Source organism: Eucalyptus grandis, chromosome 4 (genome assembly GCF_016545825.1).
Source record: "Eucalyptus grandis isolate ANBG69807.140 chromosome 4, ASM1654582v1, whole genome shotgun sequence".
In the NCBI taxonomy this organism is placed as follows: Eukaryota; Viridiplantae; Streptophyta; class Magnoliopsida; order Myrtales; family Myrtaceae; genus Eucalyptus; species Eucalyptus grandis.
The window spans coordinates 28,721,346-28,741,641 of NC_052615.1; the positions used below are offsets into that span (position 1 = coordinate 28,721,346).

Below are 20,296 nucleotides of genomic sequence, written 5' to 3' on the forward strand. Positions count from 1 at the left end.
GATTTCTTTAAAAAGTTGCCATGCTCCTTCGATCTGGACACGACGAGGTCACATGCATCGTGGGGACGATGAAGGTCCAATCACACGTTCGATCTGCTCGTGCTCGGTTCGATCTCTGCAAATGGTCGTCGAGTCAGTCGCTGTCGTCGCCGATGCATGGGCCCACCCGATTCTGACGTGGTCAAGGGGGAAAAAAAGAAGAAAATTTCCCATTTTTATTATTACTATTAAGCGCATCTGTTTCTTAGACAGTCATCGCACGCCGTAGAAATGACGACATTGCATTGAAAATTACAGTACAACGATGGACATTTCCTACACAGTCGAATCCCCCACCAAGTGAAGGAAAACAAGACAAAATATCCAACCTAACGAGAACCGCCCTCATTTTTCTCAAGGTGAGCAACCTATTCGGTTCAACTCGGGAATTGATACGATTCCCAAATAACTGAAAATTCATATCACCCAATTCGGTTCCTGCTATTATATCCAGAGTTAGCCAATTCTACCTGGAAACTTCGAATCTATTCAGTTCTAAGGTAGAACTTGAAAATTAACCGACATACTCCTAACTCTATAAAGTTTTCTTACTTTCTTTCATTTAAAACAAAAAAAAATTATTGAAATTAAATATGTCTGACATATTATCCTCAAGCAAAAATAATTGTATTTATGTTTGACATGTGTATCAATGAAACAAAAAAAAGGAAAAAAGAAACTCTTGTTCGATTCTAAGTAAACCTTGGAACTAGCTTAGAACTAGCCAGTTCAGTTCCAAGGTCACCAACATAGGTTATTGTTTCCAAAAATTAGAAACCGATACTCATGGATAAGTTCTAGATTCCAAATATAAAACTTACCCATTTTGAATCCGATCACCCCTATCTTAATAGACAAAATAATAATGTTGTGATGAGAATGTAAGTCGACCTAAGCTCTATATATTGAGTACTAGGGCGTGAACTTTTTTTTATCCATGTTTGACTCAATATAGTTGTGTGTTTGTATGTGCATAATTTAGGGTCAAGTACAACTTTTGGTCCATCAACTTCTCTTATTTGTGCAATTTAATTCTCTAAAATGGCATTTTTCAAATCAATCGAAAAGGAAAGGAAAATAAATAAAAATATATATATATAAAGACGAGAGAGAATGGGGATTTGTGGGGAAGGGGGGGGACGACTGCAAATCGGTCCCCCAAATCCTTTTCTCTTGGTCTTGCAATGAGAACGATCGACCTCTTTGCAAGTTTGGAATCCAAGCGAGACTTGTTAAAGACTTTAATATGAAATGCTTTGTAACATTTTATATAAGGCACGGACGCCAAATTATCGGAGTAAGTGGATGAACTTTTTTAAGTTGGCAAAGCACCGAAAGAGCCATCCATTCTTTAACAGCACATGATGGCATCGCACTCTCCTAAAGTCCCCGATTCCTTAGTATATTCTCTAGATTTCAGACCTTAGTTTACCGCCAAAAACTTCCTCATTTTAGCTCCTTTTTCTCGTACAACCAAACATAGAATAGCTAAGTTGGTTCGGCTATTTTTGGGTTGAATGTTTGGTTCTCGTGGGTTTCCGGAGTCTTCGAATCATCTAATTTCCTCATAGTTATGTTCATCGCGATTTTTTTTTTTACTACTTTTGAAAAGTTCATAGTCACATATTGTCAATTCAAAGTTCCAAGTCAAAAATTACAAAAATAAAATCGACTACTGACATGGTTGAATATGGTTGGTAAGATTGTCTACATCCACGGGGATCGAGGTCAAATCCACATTGTCCCGTCTCTCGTCCCGTTGACCTAACTTTGATGATCCGACCTCCATTATTGTCTAGGTGAAATGCATGCTCACGTTACTGGCAAAAGCATATATTATTATACTTAGGATTAAGGATTTTTGAAGTAGCTCTTGAATCAATCTTATTGGTCTCCCCATCCTGTGACAGTGGCCTCATCATGCCACTTTGGTTTTCACCCCTTCAGGAATCTGCCAGAAGGGATCCGTTAATTACTTTTTTTTTTTTTAACTTCAGTTGCCAAATAATTCCGCCATATAAGGGTGGGCGCGTTAGAGGGAAAATTTCGTGATATACGGAGATAGTTCTTGAGAAATTATTTTTCAGAAAAATGTTTTCCCATTTTTAAGTTAGGAAATTTATTTCCTTATTCATTAAACATGCATATTTTCATTGAATGATTTTCCCCTTGGCCGATCATTTTTCAGTAAACCGAACGCGTGAAAGCCATTGAAGTAATTTGGGAAAAATCCTCTCATTTAAACAGCCGCATCCCAATTATGTATTGTTTTTCTTACAATTATTTTAAAATTCATTTCCGCTCCTGAAGAGATTAATTTTCGAACAGTCCTAAATTAGAAAGTGTTTCTTGCATGTCTCTATTAGGGATGAGCATGGTCCGGGTTGGTCCGGGCAACCCCCTAACTCTAGGACCAACCCGTACAATGTCGGTCCTCAATTTTTAGGATCAAGGACCGACCCTATTGAGCCTAGGACCGAGGACCGGACCGACCCAATGGGTTCGGTCCGGTTCCAGGGTCAATCTAGGACCGATCGATAATTTTTTTTCGTCTTATTTTTTATACTTCATAAAAAAAGCAAACCTACAAATTCAAATTACACATCCATCGACGATGCGGCATTGTGCAACTAAACTATAAATAAAAATACATATTTAGCAAATTTAAGATTACACAATAATAGAAATTTCGTACCTGCTAACCACTTATCGAGATATGAGACAAGATGGAAAGTTCTTGTAAGCATCTATCTTAAATATTCATAACTGCATTTGATCATGTAAAGTCCACTCAACCAAAAAATGAGCTTCACACCACTTGACTAGCAAATCACCGTAGAATCAAGCGCCGGTACTACTCTATTCTTCAAAAACTTCTACCATTTGACACAAATTGAAAAGCAAAGTGCAGCTGAAATTCATTAGTAAAATACAATTAAACCATAAAAAGTTCAAAATACTTAATATAAACCATGAATATATAACTTCACATCTTGTTAATTCACTTGAACTTCTAAAAACCTAAAAACAAAACAAACGACACATACTTAATACTCAACAAAAGTTTTAAATTGAAATTACTATTAGTGCTATTGATAGAACATCTCAATATAATATAATATAACAAACATCTTACTTATGTTTGAATATATAAAAGAATTATAAATAATATAATATAATATACAAGGTTGGTCCAGGGGTTGGACCGACCCAAAACTCTTAGGGGCCAGGGACCAACTCCCGCATAGTGTTGGTCTTGGTATTTCAGACCAAGGACCGACCCAGGTCCCCTTGGGAACCGGGACCAGGGACCGGCGGGGTTGGGCCGGTCAGGGGGTTGGTCCAGGGGTCAACCCTAGACCGTCAACCCTAGACCGCTGATCACCCCTAGTCTCTATTTCTTACGTCGATGATCTATCTTTGACTAGATTAACACAAAAAAACAAAAAACAAAAAAAAAAAAACTCAGTTTAGTATTAAAAGAAGCTGACGCAGAAAACAAAGATTGAGGTAGACATCACTTGGCCAAAGGCTAGTGTAGTCACGGCACCATGGGGCGACAACCCGCGAACAACGCCTAACGGGTTTGGGTTCGGACAAGTCGAACCTGCCTCTTTTTTCCTGAGTCAATATTGGCAATGCAGCCTGTCGGATACTAAACCTAATATAAGTTTTGACACAATCAAATTTGAGTGAATTAACTGTTGAATCAAATTGAAGTAGTCCCTGCCGATGGTCGTTGCTCAATTATGTATTTGCTATTATACTTTTGCTAATTAGTTCTTCAATTAAGAGAAGAAAATAGAATGTATTGTTGCGGGGTATATCAAATATTTAGTCTCCGATTCATATTTTGTCAACCATTTGTAGGTAATATTTGGGGACAATACTATTTTGCCTACGTTGGGCTTCACATGGATATATATGTACATACACCCATCACTTTGATTTCTGCTTTCAAAATTGTATTTCAAGTTCAAACTCACTTGTAGTAATAGTGCGAGTATCTTGATTGCGGTCGATGGGTTTTGGATCTCTAGCATCTTGATAGAGTTAGTTTTGACCAGATTTGTCTAGTTTACAATAATGGATTGTGATTAATTTTGAGTGAACATATTTCCACGACTTTAGATTCGAATATATTCTAATGGGTATAAGGAAACACTCCGAAAGAGTAGTCGTGATCATCTCTCACCCTTTTTGAAATTTAAGAAAACGTGCCACTTAAATTTAGCATGTATATGTACCGTTTCACTTCAAATGTCTCAAACTTGATTCTAATGATAATCACGATTCAGAGTAATTTTCTTTTGCAATTTGATAGAAGAGTTAACCACTTCTATAAAAACTTTGTAAAACATTAAAAAAAATCGATTAAATAAATTAGGGGTGTACAAAATGGATTGCTCAAATCGAAAACTACCGGGACTGGCTGGTTTGATATGCTTCTCAAGAGTGTCAGTTCGATTCCTTGTTCCTAAAAGAAGAACCAGTCTCTGGACGATCTAGTTCCCAATTCCAAGGGGAAACCAGACTATATAATTTTTTTTATTATTGTTCTTGAGGAAATAGAAGCCTGTAATTAGATAATAAGATATATGTATTAAAGCAAAAGATTTGTCTCGAGTTTTGAATTTATTTTTTTGTCATTCTTTGGACAATAAGATATCTGGATAAAAATATGAAGTAAAAAGAGACCGGTTTCATTGGATCGGAATCAGAACTGGTATTCGATTCCCGGTCCTAGGACCAACTGGTCCGCTCCTCAATTCCCAATTTCACTTTGGAATTGAACCGCAACAGACACCAATCACCCCTTAAAATAAAAAATGAGTCAAACAAATTTGGTCCTTCTAACCCAAAAAAATAAAAATAAAAAATAAATAAATAAGTAAACCCGATCCTTTACTACCACTTCACGGGCCATTTCAACCCAACCCATTTTAGCTGCAGTTTGCAATAGGGGTGAGCGGTTCTAGATTCTATACAAATTCCACCTAAACCACGAAACCTACTCGTTAGAACATGCTCCTCATTTTTTAAAATTTAGAATCTACCTTATATAGTTTGGAATCCAAAACTTGCTTTATCATAGCTCCAGGGTCGATTCTAGATTCTACCTAAGTTCCACAAACATTATTTATTAAATGATTCAAGTGAATTATTATCGCTAATGACCATAACTTGCTGTTATAATTCACTGACGGTAATTTATATTTAGACACACAAGAAATATGAAATATCAATAAAGTAAAAGTCTCAAACATAAAATGAAAGCTCAAATTAATAGATCCAGACTATAAACTCAGCATCGAATACCGTGGAATACCGCAAGATCATATGAAAACATAGACCAAGAAAATTACAAAAATTTACTTCAAGTTCTAGATTACAGGTTCTAGGTTTCACCAACTTAGAACCCGAAACCTACCCGTTAAAAAAGTTTCTTAATATTTGGATTTGGAACCGACCATGCATATCTTAAAACCGACCATGCATATCTTGAAATCTAGAATTGAACTCACTAGTCATCGATCTGATTCTCAGGTTCTAGATTTTACACTGGAACTATACTCACCCTAGCGTGCTGAGCTTTGGTTCGGTTTGGATAAAACCCGAGGAGTTCTCGGCAATGTCTTCTTCCTAAGCTCGGACACCATCATCCATGGCAATTCGCTTCAGCTCGTTCAAGCTCACAATTTGTCCCCATCCCTTTTAATAAAATCCGCGAAAATGCGCTAAAGTCGCGGCCTTTCGAGCGTAATGCATTAGAAACCGTAGCCTAGCAGCCCCCGCGAATCGAAGTTCTTGCCCCTAGAACACGAGCAGTATTGACACCCTGCTGTCGGCTAGGGCTTTTTATGCCAAGCCGCCTGTATACTCGAGTGGGTTGTGACCCGCTTCGATTCTGTCTCGGCGGGGGCTCAAACGCTCGAGTTCTGGTCGAGGAATTCAGTTGTGGACAGGAATAACTCAAAGATGGTCTCTAAACTTTTAAGTTATTCGATATGATTTATGAACTTTGACTTAATGTGTAATATGATTCTTGAACTTTTAATCTTGTCTGGAGGAATACAATGGTCCGCAGTATGAAATAGAGAGGCAAACTATGGTAATTCAGTTTATTGTTTGCTTCCAAAGTTTTGTGCATATTTGGGACTGACTCCCTCTGATTTTTCATTCTTGCTGATGACATTTTCTATAGTTTTGGCTGGGAAAGTTACCAGAATATCCTCATCCTGTGGCATCTCCCATATCAAGCAGAATGAGTTATTTCTTCAACACAGAATCTCTCGGTCACTGACCTACATGGTTTTGGGATGATCACAGCTATTAAGGCTGCTGCAGCAATGGTGGTAGGGGGTTTTTTTGGCTTCAGCAGTTTTTGCTGTTACCAGTTTCGTCTTTGTCACGACAGTATGTACTGTGTGGCCAATAGCCAGACTATTTTCCAAGCTCTTTCTCGGTCTTATCCTCAGCATTCTTCAGAGAGTGTGGGACAATGTTGTTGATCTATTCAGTAATGGAGGGACCTTCTCTAGGTTTTACAAGTTTTACACAGTTGGCAGTGTCTCGGCTAGCCTTGAAGTGCTAAAACCGATAAGCATTGTTCTTTTGACTATGGTCCTTCTAGTCTGTTTCGCTCTATCAAGAAGACATTTGAGGCGCGTTTGGTAATATTTATGTTTAAAAATTGTTCCATGGAACAGAAATAGAAAAAAATGTTTATGTTCCGAAGAACAATTTTGAATAAAAACGCGTTTGGTAAACTTGTTCCGAGAATAAAAAATGAACAAAACACGTTTGATAAATTTGTGCTCTTTTTTTGTTTCTTTTAATTTTTTAATATTTTTATTTTTATTTTCTTTCTTTTCTTTCTTTTTTCTTTTTTTCTTCTTTTGGCCGGTGGCCTCGCCCGCCTTGCCCCGCGCCGGCGAGGCTCGGCCTCACCGTGGCCCGACGAGCCCGAGCTCGCCCAACCATCGCAAGGCTCGGCCTCACCGGGCCACCGCTAGGCCGGCGAGCCTCGCCGATGGCTAGGTGAGCTCGGGCTCGCCGGATCTAGGTGAGCCCAAGCTTGCCCAAGGTGAGGCCTAGCCTCGCCGGGGGCGCGACGCTCCGGCGAGGTCACCGACTCTCGACGGCCATGGCCAAGGCCGGCACCTGGCCAAAGAAAAAAGAAAAAGAAAAGAAGAAAAAAGAAAAAGAGAAGAAAAAGAGAGGAGAGAGAAAATTTGTTCTTAAAAATTGTTCCAAAAACAAGAAACACATTTTTCTTGTTTCTTGTTTTTTTCCAAATGTGTTTTAAACAAAAAAATAGATTTTGAACAAAACGCAAACAAACGCGTTTTTACTTCTTTTTTTGTTCCATAGAACAAAAAAATAGAAATTTTGTTCATAAACAAAAACAAATAACATTAACAAACAGGCCCTTGGTCATCTGGATTTCTAACTAGGATATAATTGTATAGGATATGATATGAAATCATTGGATTTTCCTATATCTTATCCAATGTGTAGTAAATCACGGTATTAAACGAAGCTGATGAAATCTCTCGCAACACTATTCCCTAATTTTTTTATTTGTTTTTTATTTTATTTTTCCTCTCTTTTTTAATTATTTTCTTTATTATTTTTCCCCTTCATCATTCTTTAATACAATTTCATTAAATAGGAAACTGTACTAATATACCTAAAATACAAAAATACCTAAAATATGTAATGAATATAAATATATATTATATTTATCGATTGAATGTATATTATAAGATAGAATTAGTCAAATAAATAAATAAATAAATAAATAAATTAAATTATAAAAATAAAATTTAATATTTTAAATTTCTTATATTAGAATTCAAATATTATTTATATTAAAATATAACTTAACTTTTTTTAATTTAATAAGTTTGTTATTCGAAAAAATAAATTTTCTATTATGTACATTAAAAATTCTATTCATCTTTATCCCTTTTTTTTCCCTATGAAATAATTTCATTCGGTTTATATCCCTCTTATATATGATTTTATCATATCCTAAGCAAGCACCAAATACAGGATATGATAAATCTTATCCTATCTCAAATGTTATTGTAACCGTCAAACACAACCTAAGAACTTCAAGAAATGAGTACCGCTCTTCTCTTTTGTCATTTTCTCTTGCTTTTAGTGCGATGCAATAGCAATATTCTAGTGTCTGCTACCAGTCTAATTCTTTGCGTGACATCACTTACCATTATGCAGGATCTATGGCAATGAATTGATTTTTTGAGATCCGAAGCAGAAGCTCGTGTTGATGTTAGTTTCGTTTTATAATTTGCATCCAAGCATTCTTTGCTGGTGCCGAATGTGGACTAAAATTTTAGAATGTTCTCTATGGATGATAAATTCCGCACAATTATTCTTACCTTTTACCATAAAAAAAAAAAAAATTTCGCACAATCAAGAAAAAGGAAGGGCATGCATGTTTGTGTTTCTTTTTGTTGTTCATGAACAGATTTTCTATTTTTTTGTTCACAGGAACAAAAAAAAAAAAAAAAAAAAAAAAAATGCGTTTGTTTGTGTTTTTGTTTAAAATCTATTTTTTTGTTCCGGGAACAAAATTAGAATAAAAATAAGAAACTTCAGAAACACTTTTTGAAGAATTGAAAGACTAAAAAGTTTTTTTTTCTTCTTCTTTTCTTCTTTGGCTGGTCGTTGGCCTTGGCCATGGCCGGCGACCTCGCTGGAGGGTCACCGGCCCCCGGCGAGGCCGAGCATCGTCGGCCCCTAGCGAGGCTCGGCCTCGCCGAATATGGGCGAGCCCGAGCTCGCCTAGCCAAGGCGAGGCTGAGCCTCGTCGGCGCGAGGCGAGGCTCAACGAGCTCAAGCTCGCCCAACCACAGCAAGGCTCGGCCTCACCGGGGCCGGCAAGCCTCACCGTGGCCGGGCGAGGCCGCCGGCTCTCGTCGATCGATCGCCGGCCATGGCCGAAGCCAGCGACCGGCCCAAAGAAGAAAAAAATAAAAAATAAAGAAAAATAAAATAAAAATATTAAAAAATTAAAAGAAACAAAAAAAAAAAACAAATTTACCAAACGTGTTTCTGTTATTTTTTATTTCCGAAACATGTTTACCAAATGCGTCTTCCTGATCAAAAATTGTTCCCCATAACCTGGAACACTTTTTGAACAGATGTAGAAATTTCGTCACCCTTCTTGAAGTTCAGTGAGCATCGCGCAACCAATCTCTTCATGATATGATGCACCCAAATAACACGATTGTAACGGGATCATTCACTCAACACCTGTGTTCCAGCTCGGCGAAGAGATTAACAAAGTAGGATCACTCTCAATGACCGTGTTCACTTGGATGTCAATCTAATTCGATCTGAGTTGGTCATATATCAAAAAACACCGGTGGAGAAATTAGCTGTGAGATTTCTAGCTGCGCGATTATTTATCTGACACCTGGTGCTCAGCAGAGCCAGAGTTCTGTACATTTTTCAACCATCTCTGTACTGCACCCAGCGCACCGAGGGTGTTTAATGGCTCATGCTACCGGATCACTCCTTGGTATCATCGGACTTAATTGGAAATGGAGTCTTGCACCAATACCTTTCTGCTTAATCCTGAACTTCACTGTGCATCACAAAACTTGGAAATACTAAGGTTATCTCCCTGAAAAGTAGAAACCGTAATCAGAAATGGCAGCTTTGAGATTGCGGATCACATTATTCAACAATGCAATTCAACGTCGTTCGTGGAGATAATGACCAAATAAGAACTTAGTGCGATTATGGCATGCAATATCTACAGGTATACATGAATTAAGTACCCACTTTAGATATGGAAGGGTCATGTTCTTCACGAGGGAAGGATTCTTTGCCACAAACTCTCTCCACTCTTCTTGATCAATCTTCCCGTCTTTGTTTGTATCTGCCTCTGTGATTGTCTGTCCAGACAAGGCGAAGAAGAGCATGAACAACGGAACATGACTGTTTCGTATAATTTGAGAACAGAATCGTGCAGATTCGTCCCATACCTTACAAACAATCGTGTCTATGACATCATTGGAAAGTGTCAGATCTGATTCACCAAGAAGAGCCAGTACCATCTCCTTTAACTTTTGCATTAGGATATAGCCAATGCGTGTTGGGAAAATTAAATAACAAGATGTCAGAACTTGACAGTCAGAGGAAAAGCAGGCCAGCTGAAGCAGTTTGCAGTTGATCTTGACCAAAGACGCAATCATGCAATACATGTAAGAGAAGCTACTGCAGAATTAACTTGGGTGGCCGAAAGATGGTTGGATGACTGGCATGTTGGGTCAAACAACTACTATTACTTGCTCGTACCTATGATTCGAAGATTACACCAGTTGAAAAACAAAAAGTAAGATCATATTCCAGGTCATAACAGCAAATTCTCCTTTTTTCTTTACCTTTATTTTTCGAGATAGTGTAATATCCTTTTAAACAAGATTTCCACTCCTACATTGCAAAATCCGATTTTTCTGAGAAAAGGTGTCCAAACAGCCAAATTACACAGACCTTGTAAAGCGAAAGAAATAATTCTTTTACATGTTTTACAGTAAGAAGCTTGTCATAACTACTCGCGATACTGTAGAGGCAGAGGCATTAGATTACTGCTCATGTATTTACCTCCTCTCGCTCAATGTAACCAGTCTGCCTTAAATCGTATATTCTAAAAGCAACTGCAAGAAAAGGTCATCCAAGTCAGAGAAAATCCTTATCAATCTTGAAGTACAAGAGTCACAGAAATTGCATTCTTGTATGCTCTAGTTCGCTTCCAGATTTAAAAAAAAAATCAGTAAGAAGGGGAGATTCTTAATCGGATCGTACAGTCTATTTTGTCTGCTTCAGGAGCATTTGGGTGGAAGACACTTAATGACCGGACAAATTCTCCAAATTCTATCACCCCGTTACGCTTCACATCGAATAGATCAAAAATCTGCAGGTCAGTTTCGGGCCAAGGTTATTAAAGAATAAATGGGCATGCTTGCTGAAATTTTAGACAAGTGTGCGACTAGAAAAAATAAGTACAGTGGCTATTAATAGTGACAAGCCCAAATACTGCTAATTATGACAGAGGCCGCAGGATTCTTATCTGCAGATCTATGCATGATAAGTCTGAAATTTCAATTGATTGACAAATTCCGAAAGGAATTCCACTTTGATTTCAGATGTCATGTGCCTAGAAGAAGCAAAACAAATATATCCACTGAAGAGTGAACTTACAGATGGAAAGTAGGTTCCTAAAGAAAAAGATTACGAAGAAGACAAGCATATGCACTCACCCTATCTGCAAAAAGATTCTGCTTGTTACTGTTCCTGAATAGTGCAAACTGAAACTCTTCCTGTTCAAGCAAATCGACGGGTAGTAAGTCTTTGTGATGTATAGGAACTAGGAACCAAGTTAAAGGGGAGTGCTTCTATCTTATAGAGCAAAGCATGAATTCTTGATATAGTCTAGATTAGCAAGGGGATACCTTGTGAATAAGACCATCATCAATTATGGAACTGCTTAGTTTCTTGAAAAGGTCATACAAAGCCTCCACTTCATTCACAGTAACTGCCAAATTGATCATAATGTGGAGATTATGACTCGTCTTTCACAGGAAAAAAAATATATATATCTCCAGAGAAAAGCTGTTGAAAATGTAGATCAGTTCATCAAGTTATATGAGCTAAATGGAGCAACAGTATCATGTCACTGCCGGTGACAGTACATAAAACATCTAAACTACAGTTGTGTGATGAGGGCATAAATAGAATTGCTAACAAGATGAACATGATACAGATACATAGACAGCTATTAAAGTTGCAAATTGAATATCCATCCATAAGACCAGTGTACTAATTTCATCAGACTTAAGACGTCCACGCTACATCGAAAGTGCAAGGTGTCTAGACTTGCTAACCTGTTTATATTATGTGTCACCTAAAAGGGGGAAGGAGTGACTAAAACTGTTACCTATTTGAATTCTAACTTACAAGGTGTTTCTGAAGCAAGAATGATTGGATCCTCATAACCAGCTTTTCGTTGACCTTTCCTCACGCAAAAGCAGCCGAAGAGTGACTGCATAACTTCAGGTAGAGTTGTGCCTGTTGACAACAGCAGAAAGGAGGACTTGAAAACTTTGATGGTAATAGACTAGGAACTTAGGCATGCATGTCTTGAGGTACAGCATCTCTCACCGACAATACTTCCTAGGCTTTAAGCTTGTGCCCAGTTCACGTCTCACTCAACCTAATCCCAGTTCAAGGGGACAAAGTTCAATATGATTCCTGAGGGAATTGATTTCGAAAATAAAGTTTCAGAAAGTTCAAATGAGCAAGCTTGCTATAGGGGCAGAGCTTGTGCGAAATCATGACAAACACGGACTAAATAACTTGAAGGAGAAATCCTTTGGCATTGCAACTGTGTAAATATACAAGGGATGGTAAGAGCACTCTGGGAGAAAACCATGATCTTGGCGACCAGTGATTCAGAAATAGCATCTGATTTAATTAGCAACAGTGTCTGGGACCTCTTATCTAAGCTGCTGTAGCCAGGGCCACTCTTAATTGTACTTCCAAAGTCAAAAGACAGTTATGATTCTAATTATACTGAAATTTGAAATGCTTTACAGAATGAGATACTTGCAAACATATATAGCTGCTGCTGAATAAGTGTGAATCAGATTATTCTCTCTCTCTCTCTCTCTCTCTCTCTCTGTGACGCCAATTGCTAGTGATACATCAACATGACGCCGCCATTTGCAAAAAAGTTAACAGTTTCTCCGAATCCCTCATCTGTAAAAAAAATTTCAAAAGCATCTTATAGCAATCAAATCTCGTAAGTTTCAAAAAGTCCGATCAGCTCTGGCAATTTTAAGTCTTAGACTACTACTTTGGCTGAACTGCCAAAGAAAAGGTGGGACATAGAACTTTGATACCAAAGCTTAGTGGCTATAAGTCCCTCTCCGTCTCTGCATACGATACAGTCCCGGCTCTCTATTCCTCTATTTTCTCACGTGTGACACCGCACAAAAGTGCTGTCGATCGCCTACAATTTGCGAAAGCACTTGCAGTAGTAGAAGGGCCCAAAATAGAAGAAACCATCAACTTACAAACCAAAAAAAAGAAGTCAAATTCAATGAGCAGAAACTGCACACTAACAGAGGAAACGGAGATTATGGGCTCATTACCAAACTCAAAAAGGTGCAGGACCCATCCCATTCGAGACGAATAGCCAACGCATTTTCACTTGTTCGATACTCTCGATGCATAACCCAAAAAGGGAATGCTTTAAAAACCCAGAAAAAGGAGGAGCAAAAAAAAGGGTGGGGAGAAGCAACAGATTGGAGCAGATACAAACAAACACCGCCAAGACTGTTTTTTCGTGATAGCAGCATGAGAAAATCGATCCTGGGTTAGCAGCAGCGATCACCTGCGCACGAAGCTCTCCCGCCTCCGTCTCTCTCTCCTTCTCCTTCTTCTTCTCCTCCTCCTCCGCCTCGGCCGTGCGCTGAGCTGCTGGAATTGAATGGCAGTTGGATTGCTGGGTCGCATCGCTTTCCGGGTCCTGCAAATTTCTTTATAAACAACACGACCTGCGAAATTCAACGCCCCCAGTTCTGCGCCTAACTATTTTAAAAAGTTGTCTCCTACTTTGTTTTCGCTCTGTGGAAAAGCCGGGCGTGAACTGGCATATGATGAGATCACATGCACGGTGGGGGTGAGATGGATATCCAATGAATCTGCATATCTGCCGCTCCGTCACTGTCGTCACCGACCGCTACATGGGCCCACCCCTTTCCGACATGGCATGCTAAGGTGAAGAGTCATCTATGGAGCGAGACAGCCGGGACAAATAATTACACCTTGGAAAACATGCATCGCACGCCATGAAAATGACGGTAAACGGCATTGAAAATAACAGGACCACGGCGGACGGCCATCTCTTAAACCTCTAAATAATCGAACCCCTCGGTTCGCGTGCCTCGATCGAGCGAAAGAGAACACGATGAAATATGCGACGAGAAGCCAAGCCGATTCAATTCGAGAATTGAGACGGTTCCTAGTCTGATAACTGGGAACTAGTATTGACTAAATTTGGTTCTTGCATCTATGCTTTAACCAATCAGCCGATTCTACTCGGAAACCGTAATTTATGAGAGAGAACCGTTTTAGGTTTGGTTACTTTCTTTTTTTCTTTTTAGAACATAAAATATTTGTTGAAATTGAATGTATTTGACATGTTTTCTTGGAGCAGAAGGAATTGTGTTCATGTTTGACATGTGTACATTGTGCTCATAATAATGATACCATAAAAAACAAAAAAAATAAAAAAAAAGCCTCGCCGCTTCCCAATTGACCCTAGAACTACCCTACAACCAACGGGTTCGTTTCTAAACCAGTTCCAAAGTCACAAGATAGGTTCTTGTTTTCAAAAATAAGGAACCAACCTTGATAGTTGGGTTCCAAATTCTATTTTGAAATTTACTTACGTTAAAATTGATTACCCCTATCTTAATAGATAATATAATAATGATAAATAGAAAAATGCGTACTAAAAGAAGGGGCACTAATGTCATTTGCAGGAACGGGTCTCTGGGATCATGCCCTTGATTATAAATTGAAAATTTTCAGTCTTGATAAGGGTGAAATTCACTCATCGTGTTGCTAATTAATAAAAAGAAACTAATTAGCTCTTGAATTTCGAATGGTTGAAAAATTATATCTTATTGGAAGATTCTCTCTACTTAATATTCTTCAATTCATGCCTTTTTTAGCTAATAATCTAATGATATCCCGTTTCATTAATAATTTTGCAAAAAGAAGAAGAAGGTTGAACTAGTATCAAGATCTCATATCACATGTTTCAATTAATTTTATGAGCTATTGTACGACCCCAATCGACAATTTTACGAGTTAGAATTCCAAGTGAGACTTGTTAAGGACGTTAATATGGAATGCTTTGTAATATTATATACAGTGCGGTCCCAAATATTCAGAATAAATGGATCAACCTTTTTAAGTTGACAAAGCACCGAAAGAGCAAAGCACTTTAGCAGCACATGACGTCGTTGCACGCCCCTAAAGTCACAGATACCTAAGTATATTCTCTACATTTCAAACCTTTAGTTTATCGATAATAAAACCTTCCTTATAGTTACCTCTTTCTCGTACCACCGAAAATAGGAGCATGCCACATTTTTCAAACAAGTACACATTCATATTTTCAAAAAGTTTGGCTCCTTTTGGGTCGGATACTTGATCTTGTAATTTTTCAAGTTTTCGAATCGTTTAGGGTGTATTTGGTAACCATTATGTTCTTAGAAACAATTTCTCTTTTGAAAAGTTTTTTTTTTTTATTATGTTCTATGGACGAATTTCTGAGTATTTAAAGGTGTTTAGTAACTACACAAAACTTTTATTCCTGAAATAAAAATGTGCTTGGTGCAACTCTAAATATTTTTTGTGACCTAAAATTTCTTTTAATTTTTTTTACTGATTTTATTACATTTTTCTCTTTTTCTTTTTTCATTTTCTTCTTCTTCTTCCTCTAGCCAGTGACCTCGTCGGCCTCGGGGGAGCCTTGACAACCCCCGATGAGGCCGAGCCTGAATAAGAAGAAGAAGAAAAAAGAAGAAGGAAATTACCTGATTATTGAGTTGTTTATGAGAAAAAAGAAGTAACTTTTTTTTTCTTAATTTTGTTCCAAATCTATTTTTGGGAACATTTGTTACTATGAACGAAAAACGCTATTTTTTTGTTTTTGTTTTAAGGAACATAATAACTGAAAGTCATTATATGTCCGATTACCAAATAAGGCCTTAATCGACTTATGATTGTGTTCATGTTGATACTATTAGTATTTCGAAAAGTCTGGAGTACAACTTGAGGGCCACGTTTCGTTCTAGTTCGATCGTGGTGGAGAGGATATAGGACCGAAAGAGACGATGTATTGTTGACTTCGCTCTTGGCAGTTCAAAGTCAAAGGTACAGAAGCTAGAACTGATCGCTCATGCGAGCGAACGTGGTTTGGTAAGATTGTCGATATCCGCACGGGTCAATACCAAATTGACAGCGTCCGTCTCTCGTCCCGCCGACCTAACTTGATCCGACCTCCATTATCAACTAGGCGAGTTGGATTCGCACGTCATTGACGAGAGCATAATATTATTATTATTATACTTAGGATTAAGGATTTTGGAAGTAGCTCTTGAATCATCTCATTGGTCTCCCCATCCTGTGACAATAGCCTCATCATGCCACTTTGATTTTCACTTTTTCAGGGAGCTGTTGAGAAGGATCCCTTAATTTCTTTTTTAACTTCAATTGCCAAATTTTTCCTCATTATGAGGTGGGTGTTTCAGAAATTATCCTCTAGGAAAATATTTTCTCATTTTCAGATTAGGAAATTTATTTTCCTATTTTTAAGCATGCATATTTTTATTAACTGTAAATGTTTTTCTGTCAATTGATCATTTTCAGCGTTTCGAGCACGTAAAAGGCCATAAAAGCTATTTCACAAAAGTATTCTTTCACTTAAAGGAATACACGCTATTTATATATTATTTTTCCAACGATTATTTCAAAAATCATTTATGCTCTTGAAGAGATTAATGCACCCCTCGCATGTCTCTATTTCTTAGGTCGATGATTTATCTTTGACTAGATTGACTAGAAAAAAAAGTAAAGTTAGGCTCCATTCGTTTCACGGAAAATACTTCTAGGAAAACGTTTTTCGATTTTTCAATGTTCATTTCACCTAAAATGAATTAGTCAAGAAAAATGCTCCAAACAATCTTTAAAGTGAGGAAAATGTGTTCTACTTTTCAAAAGTGGAACACATTTTCTATAACTTCTTCTACCTTACTTCTTTTCACCAAACACATTTTCATTTTATTTTTATGCTTTTTTTTTTAAATCTAGTTTTTAATTTTTTTTCCTTTTCTTTTTTTCTTTTCTTTCTTTCCTTTTCATCTTCTTCCTTAGCCTTGGTTGGTCGCTGGCCACGGCGACGATCGGCCGCGAGCCAACTCGAGCCTTGCCTAGGCCGGTGAGGCTCCGCCTAGCATGATTTGGTGAAGCCGAGCTCACCCAAGCCCCGCGACCTTAGGCCTTGCCGGGGGCGAAGCAAGGGCCTCGCCCGAGGTTCGCCGGATCTGGGCGAGCTTAGGCTCTTGATCCAAGTGAGCCCGAGCTCGCCGCCGGATCCGAGCCGGGATCGGCCGAGCCTCGAGCTTGCCAGAGGTTCACCGAGATCTGGCGGTGGAGCTCGGGCTCCCGATCCAAGCGAGTCCGAGCTTCGTTGCCAGATCCGGTGAGCTCGTAGCTCGCTTGGATTGGCCGAACCTCGAGCTCGCTGAATCGCAACAAAGATCTTGGTCGGAGTCACCGAGCAACCGACCATCGTCAAGCATGCGGCGGCGTAGAGGAAGGAGGAGGAAGGAAAAGAAAAAAAAAAGAATAAAGAATAAAAATTTCGATTTTTAAAAATACAAATAATTAAAAATTCATTTTTAAAAGAATATAAAAATAAAACTAATTTTCTAGTCAATTAAAAATATTAAAATTCATTTTTTTGATAATTTTTCCCAAACAATTAAATTAGCTAACGAATGGTGGAAAATATTTTCCACTCAAAATTTAGATTTTAGCCGAACACCGGAAAATATAGTCATTTTCCAAGAAAATGACTTCCTAAAAAATATTTTCCGAAAACGTGATATTTTCCGCGAAACGAACGGAACCTTATTTTAGTATTCAAAGAAGCTGACTTAGAAAACAAAGATAGGTTGAGGTAGACATCACTTGGCCAAAGGCCCATTGTAGTCATGGCGCCATGAAGCGTCATACCGCAAACAATGCCAAATGGGTTTGGTTTAGGACAAGTACCCGTCGTTTATTTTTCAGTGTCTAAATCAGTAACGCAATTCATCGGATAATAAACCTAATAAAGTTATGACACAATCAAACCCTCGAACAAATAAATTGTGGAATCAAATCGTACTAGTCTCTATTAAGGGTTGTTACTCAAATCTGTATTTGCTATTATACTTTTCAATTAGTTCTTCAATTAAGAGTAGAAAAGAGAATGTGTTGTTGTGAGGGTGTATCAAGATGTAGTTTCCGATTCATATTTGGTCACAGGAAATTTTTTAGAACAAAATTATTTTGCGTGTTAGGACTCACGTATGAATGAGTTGTATTAGAGAAATCTCATATTAGAAAATTGATGTGTATACATTCTAATTGACTCATAACTCATTGGGTTAAGCTTTTGAGCGAAGGTGGGTTCAACTGAACATGTTAACAAGGTCGGATTTAAGCTCCTTCTTGGTGATCTCCTCGGTGCAAGGTGTTGGGCTTCTGTTGTTTACTCCTAACCAATTAGTATCAAAGCCCAAGTTATCGATAAGTGCGAGAGTTTTGGGTTGTTGCGGCTTTGATCAAGGCTCGATGTGTGAGGGGAGATTATTGATGTAGGGCTACCAATAAGTCTAGACCTAATAATCACATGGGAGAATTATGATTGTTGCGGCTCCGATCCAGACTCGATGTGTGGAGAGGAGATTGTTGAGCGTGAGAGTTACAAGTTGTTATGGTTTTGACCCTGACTCGATGTGTGAATGGAAGATTGTTAAGATTGTCCCATATCAATTATAGAAGAGATTTGTGGTCAGTTTATAAGTTTGAGAAAAAATCTCCATCCTTTAAGCTAACTTTTAGAGGAAGAGAATCCTAAGATCACCAAACACTAACTCGACCTTACATGTACGTACACTGGGTGCGTTTGGAAAGGCTTTTGTGGAAAGGCTTTTGTGGAAAAGCTTTTGAGAAAAGTCTTTAGGAAATGCAAATGCCTTTAAGTTAAAAGAGTTTTTCAAAATGCAAATTGTGTTTAGTAAATTATATTTATAAAAGCCCATTATTAAAGACCTTTGAGCAAAATAATGTTTAGAAAAATTAAATTTGCAAAAAAATTTTGTTATTAAAAAAAAAAAAAAAAGGAGGAGAGTTGGCCGACTAAGGGCTTGGCCGGTGACTATCGGTGAAGAGCTAACACTAACTAGTGAAGGGCAGGCGGTCCGACGAAGAGCAAATGCTCCGTGGCGCGGCAACACTAGTTGGATGGCCATGCGATCCGTTGCGCCACAACCTTCGTGCAAAGGTCGCATCGTGAGATCTGGGTCACAGCAACCCTCATCAGACGATCGCATGACCTGTCGTGGTACGACCTTCATGCAAAGGTCACTGGGCTGCTCGATCTGGGTCGCAACAACTCTTGTCATGCCACGACCCTCGCCGAAGGGTCATGCCACCCTAGCCAAACCACTTGCCCTTAGCCGCACCACCTGCCTTTCGCCGCACTTCGCCTATCCTTCACTAGCCACCATGCGCATATGTTGGTCCTATTCAACAAAGAGAAGGGAAGAAGATGGAGATGAACAATTATTGGGGAAAACCCCAAAAAAAAAAAAAAAAAAATTAGTAAGGATAATTTCGGGATAATATTTTCACTAGCCCCCAAGGTCAACATGTCGAGAAAGCCCAAGACAGCCTAGAAAGCCCAAGATAGCTTAGGGGCTGTCTTTTTGAAGGCTTGCATTAGGCAAAGGGAGCTCAAAAAAAGTTTGTAGAGCACCAAGTATTTGGCCCAAAGGGCTTTGAATGCCCAAGGGGCTTTAGGAAGGCAGTTCCTAAACGTAGCCACTATCACTTTGATGTCCACTTTCCAAATTGTATTTCAAAATCGAACTCACTTGTGTTAATACTACACATATCTCGATTGGGGTTAATGGGTTTTGGACTTCTAGCATCTCGATACAGCTAGTTTAGTGGAATTTATCTAGTTAATAACAATGGGTTGCGAGTAATTTTGAGTGAATTTCTTTTTCATGATTTCAGACCTTATGGTAAAACTCTAGAAAGAGTAAACACTAACTACATTAATGATCAACGCTAGCCCTTTCTAAAATTTAAGAAAATAGGATGTGTATATATATCGTTACACTTTAAAAGTCTAAAGAAAGATTCCGTTCTTAATTAAATTTGGTTAGTCGAACTTGAAAGCATAATTTGATTTTTTTTTCTTTCGGTTCAATCAAACATTATGTCTCCAACTTGATTCTAACGATAACCTCGATAAAGAATAATTTCTTTTGTAATTTGATAGAAGAGTCAACAGGTTCTGTAAAAAGTTTGTAAGACACTAGCAAAAATTGATAATTCAAAATTCGATCAAATAAAAACGTCGCTGGGA

General features: G+C 38.2%; 1 protein-coding gene across 4 annotated transcripts; it reads right to left on the reverse strand.

Annotated features, from left to right (window-relative positions):
• Window positions 1–9,252: 9,252 nt before the first annotated feature.
• Window positions 9,253–13,736, reverse strand: LOC104441667 (calcineurin B-like protein 7). 4 transcript variants are annotated; one of them, XM_010054849.3, is made up of 10 exons: window positions 13,472–13,727; window positions 12,238–12,289; window positions 12,034–12,144; window positions 11,529–11,611; window positions 11,337–11,396; window positions 10,882–10,990; window positions 10,681–10,733; window positions 10,062–10,142; window positions 9,859–9,971; window positions 9,253–9,697 (listed from the first exon to the last, which is right to left on the reverse strand). In XM_010054849.3, exons 3-10 carry the CDS (start codon window positions 12,122–12,124, stop codon window positions 9,643–9,645), a joined length of 645 nt encoding a protein of 214 aa, XP_010053151.1. In that variant the 5' UTR covers window positions 12,125–12,144; window positions 12,238–12,289; window positions 13,472–13,727; the 3' UTR covers window positions 9,253–9,642. The 4 variants fall into 4 exon arrangements, 3 of the variants coding, with proteins under 3 accessions (XP_010053151.1, XP_010053150.1, XP_010053154.1); XM_010054848.3 differs by having other exon boundaries at window positions 12,238–12,327; XM_010054852.3 differs by lacking the exon at window positions 12,238–12,289 and having other exon boundaries at window positions 13,472–13,728.
• Between the last annotated feature and the right edge of the window lie 6,560 nt (window positions 13,737–20,296).